Source organism: Montipora foliosa, chromosome 11, assembly GCF_036669935.1.
Source record: "Montipora foliosa isolate CH-2021 chromosome 11, ASM3666993v2, whole genome shotgun sequence".
Lineage (NCBI taxonomy): Eukaryota > Metazoa > Cnidaria > Anthozoa > Scleractinia > Acroporidae > Montipora > Montipora foliosa.
This window is the reverse complement of record NC_090879.1, coordinates 29679463-29696962: the sequence shown is the minus strand read 5'-3', so window position 1 is coordinate 29696962 and position 17500 is coordinate 29679463. Positions and strand designations below refer to the sequence as shown.

Below are 17500 nucleotides of genomic sequence, written 5' to 3'. Positions count from 1 at the left end.
ACCAATGGTTGTACATGTACATACTTCGCGATATTTGGACTCGAACAATGCTTCAGTCTGTAAATGACCTTGCACTTTCCCGTGTAAACGGGTGGTCCAGCTGCAGAACTGTACCGTTCAAACATTTTGTCCTGACCCTTGTGAGCGTGAACAGGGTGTTACCATACTACGTTAATAAATCCTAACCTTTCCCTCCTAAGATTGACCCTAATAGATTTTGCTCTGTCTAACGCCAGACGATTTTAGTCGTCGATGGGGGACCCTTCAGGGGTGAAATGGTTATCACTTTTTGGAAAATTCTGGATGGGGTGACCGTTGGATAATGGCAAGCGCTTTTCCAAGTATGCCGACCAACCGGACAAAATTGAAAATGTACCATTTTCAAAGCTTGGTTCCCAGGCCTTACCCGTTCCCTCGTGACTCAATTTCGCGCGAAATTGAGCCTGGGCACAACGGTGTAATCGGTAAAGTGGTACAGGAATTTCCGAAATTCCGTTCCCATCGGAAAATCAGGAGTACCTCTGAACTCCACATTTTCCAAACGGATTTCCAGAAAAAGACTGTTGCATTTGACATTTAATCGAAATTTCCGGGATTTTTGGCTCATTGGAAAGTACCCAGCGTCTACGTACAATCCCCTTCCATTATTTCCCTGCTAAGATTAACACAGATTTTAAACTGTCTGATGCCGTTAAAGTTTCATGACGGCAAATGAGTACATGTAAATGCTACAAAAGGTAGGATAGGAGAGGATTAGAGGGTGAGGAAAACAAGGGTTGGTGGGAGGAGGCGATAACCGCAGGAGCCTACAACTCCAATACTACAACCTTGCAAAAACCAACAATGGATTATATTAGGGGGTGGGGGAAAGTATGGATAAGGTAACCTTTTATCACACAGGCACATGTGTCCGTGCATTCCGGATCGAATTGGAATTTGGCAGTATTGATTTTTGAGGAGAGGCGAAAACCGGAGTACCCGGAGAAAAAACCTCTTGGAGCAAGGAGAGAACCAACAACAAACTCAACCCCTATATGACGCCAAGACCGGGAATCGAACCCGGGCCACATTGGTGGGAGGCGAGTGCTCTCACCGCTGCTCCACCACTGCTGCCCAAATTATAGGGAATGACCATTTTATAGTGATGTGTCACATTTTCCCTAAGAGTTTTGTCCAAGATTGTAGGTTTATTTAACGGCATTTTTACAGATAAAGCTATTTTTAGACGAGTTCTTAAGTAAGAGTGACCATTCGCAATCCCATGGGTAATAAATTCTCAAGCAAGACTTGCGATTGGCTGGAAAGGTCTTGTTTCGTGGGAAAATCAATCTAAAAACAACTCGCTCTGTAAAGACGCCGTTCCAGAAATACAGTGAAGTTGTAAGCTCCGAGTCATAGACTCCTCGTGGTGGATAGACTTATAAACAGCATCTCGCATCTCGCCTCCCAAAATGTTTTCATCTTTCAGCGCCTATTCGCGGCCATGTTTCTTAACCGAAACCCACAAGAATATTTGCATACGAATGGAGTGTAATTCCGTTAAGATTCAGTTTGAGGGAACAACAACGCTGCTCTGACGTCAAGTGCGTGCGTCTCAATCTTTTACCCCTGATCGGCGAGCCACTTCCGTGTCTTCCCTCAAGAGCAGTTTCACAACGTCTAGGTTTCCACATCTGGCTGCTAAATGCAGAGCTCTTTCACCATCCTAAAAGTATGAGTATAAAGGGTTAAACTTTTATTTTCCCCCTAACTGAAAAGTGCACTCGGCACGAGGTGTGCTTCTATGTTATTACATATAGATACTGATGAAATACTAGCATTTTCCTTTTTGCTAAAATGTCACCTTCGCCGCGTGCAGTGAAGATATTATTTTTATCTTTCACATATGAGGATATAGGTGTCGTCATGGTAACTAAATAATAATAATAATAATAATAATAATAATAATAATAATAATAATAATTGTCGTGGCTAATCGCAGTCGCAAGTACAGCAACGACGCAGCTCAACAAGGTTAAACCGAAAGCATACAAAGGCGCCTATGGCAGCCGCTATAAGGTCCATGTGTGACATTGGAGCACAGCTTACAGCCAGCTGGAATCAGCTGTATGTTGGTTTTTGCTGAGGGGGGAAAACCGGAGAACCCGGAGGAAAAAAAAAACGAATAGACAATGAAAAAACGAGCTCCCCCCTCATTGTAAGATTTGTTTTGTGCTGTAAAAATTTGACTTTATCATGATTTGTTTTTCATTACTTTCATGTCTTGTTTCATGTTACACAACACGCGTATTTTAGTGGTTGCGGACCCCTTTTTCGGAAACGAATAAAACATGTTGTTTTTAATCTGAACATTTTAGAAGTATTTACATAATAAACAGTGTTCGCTGCGCTCGCTAGCGAGAGATACTACCAGCACTCGAAGATGAACTATGGTGTATCCCCACGCAGCCATGGGCTATTCTCCGCCGAGGAGGAGACGAGCAGTAAAACGGGGGAACGCGGTTGAAAGCCACGTGATATACTCTATTTCATGGATTGGGTGGGAGGGTACATAAATAACGTACCTCCTTCGCTGTGTCAGGATCCGCCCCACTTTTGATCAAGACATCCACAACTTTTTCGCCTCCCTTAACTTTTGCAGCCATATGAAGCGGGGTTTCTTTTGACTACAAGGGAAAAACATAATCTAGACACACGCATAGAGAAAACATTCCTCTTCTACTAAGCACACATTGGACAAAGCTAACAGTGGCTGTCTACCAAATTCATAGTAAGTCGACAAACACAATTTAAGTTGGCATAACTCCCTAACCATTTCTTTGAGGGCGGAAGAAAATACTATAACTATCATGATGGTATAACGTCCCATAATTAGATCATTTTAGCCTGGTTTTCACATAAGCACAAGAAGCATACACAAACTCAGTAGCTTGTTGTTTATTGGAGCCTTTTGTTCGAACAATAGACACTAATTAACAACAAGTAAATGCGCCTGCGTGTGTTGCTTGTGCTTATGCTTGCATCGCTATCGAAAACCAGGCCTTTATGATAACTCTTGTAGATAGCCGAAGAAGCTCGGCTTTACAAACACAAATTTGATTGGGTTGATATTGATGCTGCTCTGTTATGTTTCGATTTAAAGAGGTACTGTGATCAGATTTTGAGAGAGTGCTTGCTTAAACCCTGCCTGACAAAATTGTGAGCTTTGATGTTTATCCGAAGGCTGTTTACGCTGAGTGTAAGTTTTGAGTTTCACGGTCTAGGGAAAAGTGACGTCATTCACTCAACAGCTTACATTTTAATTATGTATGCAAAACACGTGTTAAAAAACCTGAAAGCCCGAAACTCCTGTGCCGCATATTACACGTAACTCAGTTGCGTATATTGTTCAAATGCATTGCATTCTTAAACCAGTGCGTCTGACGTCATTTTCTCCTCGATCCAGCTCTCTCAATATTACAAAGTTAGTAATGGCGGACCGTTAAATGGGAGAATTCCAGTTAACATAAACAAGTGTCCTTTTGAAATTAAGGCTTAAAACTTCACTTCGTCACTCAGTGTTTAATTGACATAGTATTGAAATCCAAAAACAAAAATGTTTGATTTTTTAATCATACTACCACTTTAACAAATCGAATGTGGTTTAGCATTGCCTGTATTCTTATCGGCAATGATATTCGTTATCACATTGGTTTCCCGAACGATGATATTGCTGTGTCTTGACCCCGAATTGCGGAAGGCTGCAACATTTTAAAATGAATATGGGAATCTTTGCTTATGTCATTGCCTATGCTTTGTGTCGTTAACATGAAAATTTTCTCATAGAAGGCATCGTGTTGTAAACGAATTGACCTTATTCACGATGGCCGCCATGTTGGATTTGCTATTATCATGCAAATTAGCTACACACTTCTGAGGGCGCAAACAGCACAAGTTCGATCGCGAGAGGTTTTAACGAATATCTTAGCCACACAGATGATTTGTTACACGTTCATTGAATGTTTGTCACCTAAGTAGTAAAATAGAATGATTACACAAGTTGCTTCGATGTTTCTTTAGTGAAAAATGAGCAGAAAGCGAAGTAGAAAGTCAAAAGTCAAAAGCAATCAAAAGATATAAAATTATTACAAAAGGTACTTACTTATAAATTCTAAAATGTACTTTTAGCAATGTTATTTCAATATTTCGACGAGCCGATTTTCCGCAATTTGCCTTTTTTCCAATGTTTGCCCCCCAGCATAACAGATGGCCAATTTGCATGACAATTTGAAAAGCAACATGGCGGCTAACGTGAATAAGGTCTATTGACTTACAAACTTCAAATAATTTGTTAAACTTAGTTATGTTCTCATCTTAAAGCTTTTTCGATTTCGATGATCTGCCAGTATGAGCCACCAAAACCTGATAAATTCTTGGAAGGCAAATACGCTAATGATCCCATACATTCCTTGTAAAATTTGGAACTTTTCAAAGCATCATTCCTCAGAAATTATCTGATATATCGCGTTCGGAGATACCTCATTATGCAATGCACTTTCAATAATCAGTACTTTATTCTTGGATGATTGATTAGAAAACGATAGCCTTTTGCTAATAAAGCAAAAAACGTAAACAAAGATTCATAATTTCCATCCTTACCACGCCTCCAACGACTGAAACATCAGCTCCGAATCCAACCAGTAACTGCGCAGCGAGATGCTTCCTATTCAGGGCTGCGATGTGAAGAGGAGTGTATTTGTTCTGCGGTAAGAAATGAGCAGAAAAACAAGTCTTGGACTTCTTATAAGCACTCAACAATACTGAATTGGACGGTGTTCTTTGACCGTCTGTAAATTTGAAACAAATCCTTGAGAAATGTCTCAAGTTGATCCTTTATGTCCCGTCCAGACTTGATGACCATACCTGGTTCTCGAGCGCGGGCACCAGTCTGAACAAACATTTCAAGTACTGACTGTACCCTGGGAAGAACACCATCGACCGTCTTAGTCTGAACACCTTGTCTCCAGTTCCCTAGCCTTGGGAAAATTTGGGCGCAGTAGAAGCAACTTTAGGAATTGTACTCAACGAAGAGAATGGCGAATCGTAAAAAGATTTTTTGAGAACGAGCTATCTGAACGAAATGCATCTTAGTTCTCGTGGTGCTTGAGCGCCATTCCATTTGTCGTCACCAAGATATCAACAAAGAAGACAGTCGATTTCAAGATGATGCTATTTCACAATACTAAGACTCCCCCGCTCCCCCCTCCTCCGCTCAAAAAAGACAATGTCCCTTAGACTAAGGAAAAATGTTCAAGCATAATTACTTGCGAATACTTCATTAGAGAAAGCGCCTTGTTTCTTTAAATATTTTTCGCTTGGAGACTTTTGAATATTATACTGAATAACCATTTGCGGGGCAAACCCAAGTACCCGGAAAAGAACCGCCTGGACATCTGAGTCAATGATCAAACGATTTAACTCACATGGGAAGTCGAGTTAAGGAACTGCATGCGGGACCGCGGGAGCCATTGCAGATGTTAGCACTTTCTCTCAGTTATTAGGGAGTTGAAGCACGCGCGCTTTTAAGACGCGGACGGCAATAGGAAGAGAACATTTCGCGTGCCAGGACAGTGGTGATGCTAAGAAAAGATACTTAGCAATGTAAATGTGGTTGTACGGAGACAAATTAAAAGGGAAAACAGCTCATTTCCGGTTACCTTCCGTGTCTCAAAAACGCGCGTGCTTAAGTTGAGTATTGGTCGGGACGGAGATTTTGATCCCGCAACCTCCCGTACGATAGTCCCGTACTCAACTAAGCGACCGGTCGCATTTACAATGTTTGTACCTTGTTCTTTATGTTGACAGACACGCCTTTTTCCAACAACAACTTTAACAATCCCACGTGACCCTTTCTCGCTGCGTCGTGGATGCTCAAACCTCCACTCTGAAACAAACATATAATGAAAAAAATCGAGTAAGAATGTAAAATTTCATTAACGCTGAAGACAAGTTAATACAGAACTTAAGCAACGATGATGGCGACGGCAAAGAGAACGTCATCTCAAAATATACATTAGCGCTATTGTAATCACGTCGTGTCTATTTCAACCTTTTTAATATGACAAGGGTGTGGTAGTTCCTCAAGAATGGGGAGCTTAAGCAACGACAACAGCGACGGTAACGAGAGCGTCAAACATTTGCATATTTAGTGGCCAAAAACAATAGGTTTGCACGCCCTGCACGTGCGTTTTTCACGTTTGTCCATTTCTTTGCCGTTGCCAGCAAAACAACAACGTGAAATAGCCAAATTTTAAGTTTTATGAAGTACGTTAGTAAGTGATTACGATGATGTGAATTTATATTTTGAGATGACGTTCTCGTTGCCGTCCCCTTCGTCGTTGCTTAAGCTCCCTAATTACACTGGTCGGAACGGCACTTAATTTCGGGGAGCAAATGAAAATTTATCTCCAGGTGTTGACGTCCTCAATAAACCTCAAATTTGGCTATTTCACGTCGTTGTTTAGCCGACGACGGCAAAGAAATGGACAAAAGTGCAAAATGCACGAGCAGGGCTTTCAAAGCTATTGTTTTTTTCCCACTAAATATGCAAATTTGTGAGGTCCTCGTTGCCGTCGCCGTTGTCGTTTCTTAGAGCAGTTTTCAATTGCGTGTCGTAAAACCAAAACCAAAGTAATTACTTTGGCCAATCAAAAAGGTCGGAGACAATCCAGTAAACCAATCAAAACTCGAAGTAATTACAAGTAGCCGACACAAAGCCCGGGAAAATGTGCACGCGCGAGCCCGATTGGATTTGGTTTCACTTCTGATTGGTTGAAAAAATAGCGCGAGAACTTTGAACCAATCACTGAGTGAAGTAATCATAAACCAAAGTAATTCACTAATTACTTTGGACACTCAATTGAAAACCACTCTAAGCCCCCTAATATTATGTGGCGCGACAAATAACCGAAAATAACAATGACGTTGGTAAGCTTCTTTAAACGCAAACTCGACAGTTCGAGCGCTTATGCCAGATGAGCGTTTGAATAAATTACCGTTATGAGAGTCTATTTGAATCTAGTTAATATAAACACTTTAAAATATCGTAGGTACTATCAAGCATTAATGTAAATTTATACGTGTCTTAATGGGATAGATCCTAAGTACATTGCCGATTTGTTGAATTTGATGAGAAAAGTATGTTATATAGGGGAAAGGGCAGTAACTTAGAACAAGCCCGCTTTCACGCTGAGTGGATGCACAAGTCTTTTTCTTTTGTTGGTAACAAATTATGGAATACGTTGCCGATTACTGTTAGAAATTGTGATGATATTAAAGATTTTAAGAGGGGATTACACAAATGTAATTTAGAATCATTTTACTAGACTTTTTGGGCCGTGTAATTTTATTGTAGAATTGTCAACTTTCGATTCTGGGTACTCATTTTACCGATACACGAGCAAGTTCTCACTAGTTTTATTGTAAGCTCTGTTGTGTCTACGTGATTAAATAAACTACTTACTTACTTACTTGGTTTGATGATGGTCATAATAAATAAAGAAATAATTAATGTAATGTTATATAATATAAATAATGAAATATTTTATTTTCCTTTTTTTTTTTAACTTGCAGGTTTCATAGTAGCCCCGATTGGACTGCTTTGATTTGCTTCCTAGCCGGATATTTAAACACGAAGACGCACTATAAAAGGGGTGGCCTCACCCCATGCATGTTCGAATTCATTCAAGCACGACTGATTAATTATCCAAGATGGTGATCAACAAACAGCAACACAGAGACGGAAGCCCTAAAAGATATTTCTAGCGCAAGAAAAAGGTACTCAGGATTAAAAAACGAACGGCAGATGATATTTTAAGACATGTTACGGGCACATTGCCATAAGGGGCTTTTTTATTGCACAAATTATCACAGAGCTCTTGGTTGCGTCCATGGTTGATTGATAAATCATTTGCATGTGCCTAAGGCACCACGTCTTTCATACTGCGTCTTCGTGTTTAAGGACCAATTCGATAAACTTGGAAAGTGAAGAACTTAAACTCGTAAATATTGGCGCTTGTGTAGGCTATGTTCCTTTTTCAAAATCCGAATCCATACCAATGCCGAAAAAGGACAGTTTTTTTTCAACAAAATAAGCGGTGAATCCGAAAAAAAGAATAGTTGTCATGGCGACCAGCGCGTTTGCCTTCCACTGGCTTCTTCAGCTGACAATATGCACTTTTTTAGAATATTTCACCGAAGAAGGCCCCCAGACTATCCTATATTCCATATTAGCACGTACTAAAACAGTGGATAGCGTTGAACTCTCTCGCGTGCTGATTGGCTACTCAAACTCCAGATATTCTTTGCTATTCACCTCCGAGCAATAGACCTTTTTACCGATACGGCGGCCATTTTGATTTCTATTGTTTCGAATAGCTATTATGGGATGCCCAGGGGGCAAATAACATTAATTTGCCCCATGAGCATCCCATAATGTCTTTCAAAACAATAGAAATCAAAATGGCCGCCGTATCGGTAAAAAGGTCTATTCGCGCGAAATTTGCGCCCGAAAACGTTGTAATCTTTGCAGGAACAAATGAGTTAAAATCATCTTTTAGTGCTATACTATCTCACTGTTTCAGTATATACTAAAACAAGTATTAACCTCTGTGTCGGTGGCTAGTGGTGGCTATTTACCTCGCCGCTTCGCGGGTCGGTAAATAACCACCACTAGCCACCTCTACTTCGGTGAATAGTTGCTAACTATCAGGAGAGGATGAGGGAAGAGAACACATCCCCATGCCAAAAGCTGTGAAACTATCCAATCAGTTGCCTTCCTTACAATAGCCGCGCATCATGACCACGGACTAAATTTAGATTGAAAGAATTATCATCGGAAGAGACCCACGAATGGTGGATATATTCTCTCCCCTCCTCCTCTCTTGATACTGTATAGTCCCAAAATCCAGAGTCGAATAATCTCTAAACTGCCTGCTCTGCGAATGGGTGCTATAGATTAAATTTTCGCCCTTAAAAAGGCTAAATTCGTTTTAGGGTAAGACATTCGGACTTGGAACACAGGTCTAGGAAAGCCTAACAGGGCTTTCAACACAAGAAAATAGCATCAAACTGGAAAAAATGTAGCATAAAAAAAACAACAACAACAACATCAAACTGTACTGCTACCTTATTTGGCATGTGTACAAGAACACCCCTCTTGATAAGAGCAGTGGAAGCTTCCAGGTTGCCCGCCTGACAAGTCATATGTAGAAGAGTGCTCCCATCCTATAAAGAAATGGGTGTCATGTGTCAGGCAGCTGGTTTAGATTTGTAAAGTTACCAATTTCGCAATCGATTTTGATGTCATCTCGATAAGAATAGAAAACATGGTTTGTTGTCATAATAAGCGTTCTCGTCATTCCATTCGCTGTTACCGTCAACATCGTCGTCAGAATATTCTAACCAGTGACGTCATGTAATCGTCATTGTCATGATCAGGTCACCATGATCATCATCATCCTACACATGGTAAGAGTTACTATCACCATAGTAACGTCACCTTCATTGTAAACTTCAACATTATCATCAGATTGCTCTTACCCTGTTCCTCGCAGAAGCATCCACTTTGAATTTCTCCAGAAAATATAAAATAACAGCTTGATGTCCGCCATGAGCTGCGTAATGAAGTGGTGTCATTTCCTCCTGAACAAGAGCACACATGAAATCAGTGAGCGCAATGATGGAAAACTCCAGCAATTCAAAAGAAAGACCGGCTCAATCTGGCTTCATTTCCAGGTATCTACTCCGAAGAGGCTTAACATCTTTCTTACTGGGTGGGGGAAGGGAAAAGGTGGATAACAAATCCTGAGGGAAAAGAGGATAAGGGAAACGAGATCCCTATACACTCCTAAGATTTTAAGCCTTCTGAAATGTCTCCTTTTCCCAGCTTTCTCCCGCGCTTTTTTCACCAAATTGAACTGCCTGTAAAAAAGAACTTTATACACATATATCTGTTCTGTTGTCTTACGTTATCAAGGATGTTGGGATTCGCTTTCGCAGTATGCAGAAATTTCACCATTTCCTCGTCTCCTTTGATAGCAGCTATGTGCAACGGTGTCTTTCCCACATTCTTAAAAAAAAAATCCATATTGTTGCATTATACACCCAGCTAAGGCCCGGTCCACACTTATCCGGATTTTTTTTTTTTTTTAATCCGCAACTTTTTCTTTGCAGATTAGCCTTTCGTCCACACGTATTATTTTAAATAAAGAGTAAAGATCCGGCGAATCCGCTCTATAGAGTAGAAAGTTTGAATACGGAAAGAATTTGGAACCATGTGGACGGTCTACTCTGGATATTAGGGAGCTTAAGCAACGAAAACGGCGACGGCAGCGAGAACGTCACGAATTTGCATATTTAGTGGGTAAAAACAATAGCTTTGCACGCCCTGCACGTGCATTTTTCACTTTTGTCTATTTCTTTGCCGTCGTCAGCCAAACAACAACGTGAAATAGCCAAGTTTTTGGTTTTATGAAGAACGTCAGCACTTGAGGATAAATTTTCATTTTCTCTCCTAAAATGGAGTGCCGTTCCGACTGGTGTCATCTTTGAGGAATTACCACACCCTTGTCATATTAAAAACGTTGAAATAGTCACGAAGCGATTAAAATAACGCAAAGTTATCTTTTGAGATGACGTTCTCGTTGCCGTCGCCGTTGTCGTTGCTTAAGCTCCCTGTTAGGGAGCTTACGAAACGAGGACGGCGACGGCAACGGCAACGGCAACGAGGACTTCATTTTAAAATACGAGTTCGCGTTATTCATATCACTACGAAACTATTTCATGTCGTTTCGCGTTAAAAATGTGTAGTAACTGTCGAGGAATTAAACTGGTATGAGTGAGTTGGAAGCGTAGAGAGAGGACTGAAAATTCATCGTCATGTGCTAATGTCCTCCACAGAACCTTGAATTTGATCATTTCACGTCGTCATTTAGGAGATGACGGCAAAGAAATGTACCAAAATGTAAAACGCACGCGCAGAGCGTGCAGAGCCATTGTTTTTGCTCACTAAACCTATTGTTTTGTAGCGTCGTCGTTGCCGTGGGCGTCGTCGTTTCGTAAGCTCCCTATTTTCAAATATCTGATGACGTTCCAAACTCAGATCCAGTCTTTACCGCGCAAATATTCAACATGGCCGCTAAACGAAATGCTATCGCTTCTCTTGTCGCCGCACGCCTGAGGCCACATGCTCTGTTGACATTAGTCATAGAGGAGTTCAGGGCCCGTTTCTCGAAAGTCCCGATAACTTTTCAAGCCCGAAAAGCCATTAGTGAAACTGTCAACCGCTTGTTTTGGAAAGCCGATCTTTTGACATGTTTTCAAGGCCACAAAAAGAAAAATTGCTGTGAACTTTGACGACTTAAATCCTCTCCGTTCTTGAGATACAAAGGGAATTGTGAGACCCGAAAATGGCCTGCAAAGTTTCGGGACCTTCGAGAAACGCGTCCCTGGACACTAGAACGAATCCGGTTACGGGTGGACGGGCAAAATTCGATTTCAATACCTTACGTGTAGATAGCGTGAACGTTTTTGAATCCGCAGAGAAAACGTTAAGGATTTAAAAATATCAAGATACGGGTGGACGGGGCATAAGGGTACATAAAATAATGATTATTTTTTTCACAAATTTACTTGAGATTTAGTTGAACTTTGGTCAACCCCGGCTCCCTGGCCTTTATGATATCTGATTATCAAAGACAAGTTCTTTGGCTCTCCGAGCAGCCCTGAAGCCAGGAAAATCAAATCATTCAGACATTGAGATAAAACTAGCACACTTTGAGAGGAACAAAGAGAACAACGTAAGATGTGGAGACTGTTTATTGGGAAACTCAGTTGGCTTTTAATTTGTGTAAATGCTTAGTACGGAGACCGAAATAGGTCATTCTCTTAGCTTAGGATAGGTATCTGCCATTTGCATAGTGATTCGCTGAAATCTACTTAGAGAATATGCAACGTGGATAAACTATAAAGGGAATTAAATGGAACACGCGCTTTCCTTTCGCGTGTTCCCTTCGAAATTTTTGACTCCTTTTTGGAATCTTGAAAAAAAGATACATCATAACAGCTTAACCAAGTGTCCTCGACCTTAGAAACTGTATTTTACGTGTATTACCAAGATATTTCTCTCCGTGTCGGTAAAAGGTATCGAGCGGCCCTACTTTTTAGATTTAAATCGATTTGCGGAGTACGCAGGTAATGAGTTAATTAATTGAACAGTAATGAAATGTAGAATTTCTATGTGTTTTTGTTGTTTAGTATGGTTCAGACTGGCGTAAAAAAGCTGATGTAATCTTACGTTTTGTTCGTCAGGCGGAGCTCCAGCCTGGACCAGTGATTTGACGACCTCTATATCTTTGTTATCCACTGCTAGATGTAATAACGTGTCGCCATTGGCCTGTAGAAAATAAGTGGAAAACTGAATAAATGAATGCGTGAGTGAATGAACGAATGAATGATCGAGTGAGTGAATGAGTGAGTGAGTGAGTGAGTGAATGAGCGAGTGAATGAGTGAATGAATGAGTGAATGACTGACTGACTGACTGAATGAATGAATGAATGAACGAACGGATGGGGGAAATAATAATAAATTGGACAACTAATTGATTGAATAGAGAGCGTATGGATTTGTGGATGGATGGATGGATGAATGATCTGCTGTAGCTCCCTGCGGGCCCGCGCATTTGTGTAAATAGCTCAAGTTAAGAAAATACAGATTGTTGTTGTTGTTGTTGTGTTGTTGTTTTTGTTTTATGAACGGAAGTTGTCCTTAGGGTCAAGTGATTTGTGTTGTGTAAACTTGACAGTCCATTTTTCGATAGCATTCTTTGGTCAGTCTACTGCCGGTTGAAGTGGAATACAGTTCTGGTTAACAGTGATTTAACATTAAAAGACAGTAGCGTATAGTCATGAGGTGTTTTGTACCGTCTTGACAGAAGTTTGTAGACTGAAGTTTGGATTGGGATTTGAGTACTATATTGTTAACTGTTTCGATAGTTGGTGCTTCGGAGACCCACAGAACGAGACGATATGGCTCATAGGTGTGTTACGTTTGAGTACTTTCAGCAGTTCGTAGAGTCTCGGCGGTTCTGGTACGCGGCACCGGCCTCATGCTGTAGTAGCGTTGAATGTCGACAGACTCAGACTCCTACTTCTTAAGTAGGATGTTGTGCAGTCTTCGTTGAAGTGTTGGTGTCGGGTCTCACTTTGTGGTTTGTATGTCTGTCTGTCGCTAACAAGTGAGTCCATTTTCTCATAGTAATCTTTCTTGTCCACTGATAGCCGACACAACGCCCTTTGTCAACACGTAATACGACGATGTTGTCGTCGTTCTTCACCGAGTCTCTTCAGTGCCTGTCGCTCGTCCTTAGTCATCTTACAATTCGTTAACGAGGCGAATTGTACAGTGGAAGCTATTCTACGCCTGATGTTATCCTTAGGATAGGTCCTGATTCTGATATAAGAGCATGTGTTTCAGGGGCGAATCTAGGATAAATAATGACCGGTTTCCAAACAACCAAAAAGCTTCTAGGGGGGGGGGGGGGGAGGGGAAGGGCTTGCTTCCCCGGGAATGTTTTGGATTTGAACTCTCCAAAGTCCCCTTTCCCGTGTTTCTGACCGATTTCCGTAAAACGGTGGAACCGGTATGGATCCACCCCTGTGTTTGTTGTCGCTTAATACGCACCGATCTACCAGCTTTCACATCTTGGTCCGCTTGTGCAGAATTTAACAGGAGTTTGATTGCTTGAGGGCAGTTGACTCTTACAGCAATAAACAAAGGTGTGTCACTTTTCTGCCAAAAAATATACACAATAGAGAGTAAAGACAAATTTAACACAAACCGACAAAGGGGGCCTTGAATACTTTTGATCTTAATTAAAATGGAATCCTGTCCTGAGTTTAAAGCTGAGGAGAAAAAGCAATACCTGACATCACACATTTTCCAAACACATCACTATGACTATCTTAAACATGTGGTATCTGAATTTCAAATTCCAATCAACGGTTTCGTTTTTCGCTGCCATTAATTATTGTAGGGGATCGGGTTAATTAATAGCCTCTCGTTCGTACATATTATCATATTTTGTTTACCCTCATATTTCAAAGTGGTTTGACCTCCGAGCATTTACCCTCAACTATGAAAAACCAAAATCTTAATTAAAATGGAAACTCAACGTTGTGATTGGCGATTTCAATCCAGTAGGCCGGTTGCTGTTTTTAACGGTCCACGAACTGTCCCGGCAAATGAGATGGTTGGGGTCCAAAAAACGAAACCATTGAAAGGAATGTGAACATCATGGTCCGCCTGTGTTATAGAAACCATAATAACCCCCACCAATTTCTTGTGTGTGACCGATCGTCCCACCGCAAAATTTTCGATAAAGAATTTCCATGACATTTGAAGATGCTAGCTAGTCCTTTGGTAAACCAAACCTCAACATCGCGAACTAAGAGTCAGTCAAAAGTCAGAGAAAAGAAAAGAAAAGGAGAAGTAAAGAAGCTGGCCCTACTAAGCACCCTAACTTGCAGTCCGTGGGGAAAGAAATACGAAGGAGACAGCTTAAAGAAATCGGACCGAATGCATAGATTAGGCACTTTTATAGCAAAAAAGGAAAGGAAAGGAACTTTATTTAAGGGTCTAATCTTCTAGCGCTGGAGCACTAATTGGGGACACTGTAAATCGAAATCAACAAATTAACGCAAGCAAAATCAAATTTCGGTTTTTGAGGAGAAGGGAAAACCGGAGTACTAGGAGAAAAACCTCTCGTGGCAGAGTAGAGAACTAGCAAACTCAACCCACATATGATGCCGAGTGTGGCAATCGAACGCGGGCGAGTGCTCTCACCACTGTGCCATACCTGCACCCCAGCAGTCGCTATACGGTCCATGGCTGATCCCGGAGCTAAGCACCACAGTCGATTTTTGATGAGGGAGGAAAACCGTAGCCTGACACTCAAGTCACGTTGAAAGCGACTTAAACTCAGCCCACATAATGGTTGCAAAGTTGGGAAGCGCCAATTATGACCAAGAGGTACAGCACAGGGTGTTTCCAGACTGTCACCTGTCCAGATAATAACCCAGTCCAATAGGACTTAACTTCAGGGAACAAACGGGAACCAGTGATTTCCTTTGGGATAAGCCGTACACCACATCCAAAGCGATTTTCCCAGTAAGCAACAAAGTTTGTGTGCTCGCGACAAAAAGGGAAGCTGTCATCAACATTCCTTGATAACCAGGGGCATCATTAAAAAAGGCAAACTTAAGAACGATGCTAACACTCCCAAACATGTTTAGTGTAACTTAGTTCAAATTAAAGAAAACAAAATTTAAAATAGGGATGTGGAAGGGTAGATGCAAGGTAGTGGCTCTCGAGTTGGCTCCCTTGGGTCTCAGGGATAAGTGATAGGCATCCACAGCAAGGATGGGACCCCCCCCCCCCCCCTCACTCATTTCAATCTGGCTCTTTCTCTGGTGACACTGTGAATGGAATCTTGATACAAACCTTGTTTGGTATACCAATATTGGCGCTGAACTTTGCAAGAAGAAGATCCACAATGCTGACATGTTTTCTTTGGCAGGCTAAGTGTAGCGGCGTATCACCATCCTAGTGAAATAAGTCGAAATTAATTAAGAAGAGTCTTGATATCGTTAGCTCTGGTCTGAAGATTAAAAACAAAATGTTGTATCAATGGACTGCAGAAAGTAATGCTTTGGCTTGGGTTCATTCCTTCGGCGAAGTGTGGTAACTGATAGGGAGACGAAACAAAATTTTACGTTAGAGCGTAACAAAGACTCGTTCTTAACTTTCTCTATTTTCACATCAAAACTGTTTTCACTTATCCAGTTACTAGATACTTCGCCTACATGGCACAAAGATGGAAGAATTGCGCCATTTGCGAAAGACCTACAATGAGAATCTTTGCCTACAATTGTTGCCTCATTTTATCACATAATCATCATTTTCTAATCCTTCAGCAAAGAAATCTGGAAATGTCCATTTTGTAATAAGCTGTCTTTAAAATTCTGACCTCAATGAACCACGCAAATGCTAATCTTTAAGGATTGTTGCTTTGGAAATTCTGAGAATGCATGAGCTCATTAACCTTTGGATAACAAGTAATTTATCAGTTTTCGATGCCTCACATTTTGCTTATTATCCAAAACAAAAGGCTTTAAATCGGGGAAATGAAAACGTCTTCTCAAGTAAACTCGTATGTAGATGAGACGAAGAGTAAAGTTGCTTGCCTGAAAGGCTAGAAAAACACATCTCCATAAGCTTGATTTTAACCATGGAAACTTACATTATTGACAATGTTGGGCTTTGCTTTCGCACTGTACAGGAATCGCGCCATGGCTACATCACCCAGCTCCGCAGCTATATGAAGAATCGTGTTACCGTCAGCCTGTAGAGGAACAATATCGATCAATACAGGAGATTTATTAAAGATCGTTCTTGTTTAACAATAACGATTAAGCCTGCTTTCGATGATTAGCAAACTAACGTAAAAAACACACGTACGTTTTTCGCGTCTGTTTTTGCTCCACTTTGGACCAGCAGTTTGCAAATTTCCACGTTTCCCTTCCTCGCAGCAATGTGAAGGGGTGAATCGCCATTTTCCTGTCGAAATATAAAGAAATACACTAACAACAATAACAACTCGTACTGTTTCTGTTTCCATCTTCTTCTTCACCATCTTCGTATTATTATTATTATTATTATTATTATTATTATTATTATTATTATTATTATTAAATTATGTGGTTTTATTTCACTTTTGTTTAAATATGTGTCATTACCAAAAATTGCGGAATTTGAAATTTCTAAGCAATGATCTACGTCGCTCCTGGAAGATCTAATTGTACATTACATTGAAATGCTGTGAAACGATTTGACGATTTCACATTTTTTGCGATAGTACCCATTTTTGACACTTACGCAAGATGTCTTATCCATTTTTTGTTTTGTCCATTTTGTTTATTATTATGCTTATTAATATGAGATCTATTATAAGAACTTGTGTCGCAAGAAACGCAACTTACTTTCAAACCTAATTACTTTCGACATTTAAATGAAATTTGCCCCATTTTGTGTCATTTTGTCGCATGATTTCGGCGCAAGAGAAGCCAATTACCTCTTTGCATGTCTGATGCACATCGTCGTCCAAAATTTCAAAATCCATGAGCTCCTTCAGGTCTTCTATGCTTTCATTATTCACAGCTTCTAGCAGCAATGCGATCGCATTCTGTACAAAAGTTACAAAGGCGGTTTGTTTTATGGGTTCATGTCACCGACTAAGAGCGGAAAAGGTAAGAGAACGGATTCCTATCTTTTTTAAAATAGCAATTCCACGCATATTTGAAATTTCATTACGTCATTACAACTGACCAATCAGATGCCTCTCTAAGAATAGCTGTGTAACTGAACCATGCGCTAAGATTAGATTTCAAAAAAACTATCATCGGA

At 40.7% G+C, this 17500-nt stretch overlaps 1 protein-coding gene across 2 annotated transcripts in view; it reads right to left on the bottom strand.

Annotated features, from left to right (window-relative positions):
- The window catches only part of LOC137976155 (serine/threonine-protein phosphatase 6 regulatory ankyrin repeat subunit A-like), a 107862-nt gene that overhangs the window by 63256 nt on the left and 27106 nt on the right, over positions 1 to 17500 (bottom strand). For both annotated transcript variants that reach the window (XM_068823446.1, XM_068823448.1), the window contains exons 6-18: positions 17169 to 17279; positions 16556 to 16654; positions 16338 to 16439; positions 15539 to 15640; positions 13721 to 13828; positions 12335 to 12433; positions 10007 to 10108; positions 9580 to 9681; positions 9166 to 9264; positions 5825 to 5923; positions 4639 to 4740; positions 2565 to 2666; positions 1607 to 1705 (exon numbers count right to left, since the gene is read on the bottom strand). In XM_068823446.1, coding sequence (XP_068679547.1) covers positions 1607 to 1705; positions 2565 to 2666; positions 4639 to 4740; positions 5825 to 5923; positions 9166 to 9264; positions 9580 to 9681; positions 10007 to 10108; positions 12335 to 12433; positions 13721 to 13828; positions 15539 to 15640; positions 16338 to 16439; positions 16556 to 16654; positions 17169 to 17279 — 1326 coding nt within the window. The remainder of the gene's footprint in view (positions 1 to 1606; positions 1706 to 2564; positions 2667 to 4638; positions 4741 to 5824; positions 5924 to 9165; positions 9265 to 9579; positions 9682 to 10006; positions 10109 to 12334; positions 12434 to 13720; positions 13829 to 15538; positions 15641 to 16337; positions 16440 to 16555; positions 16655 to 17168; positions 17280 to 17500) is intronic.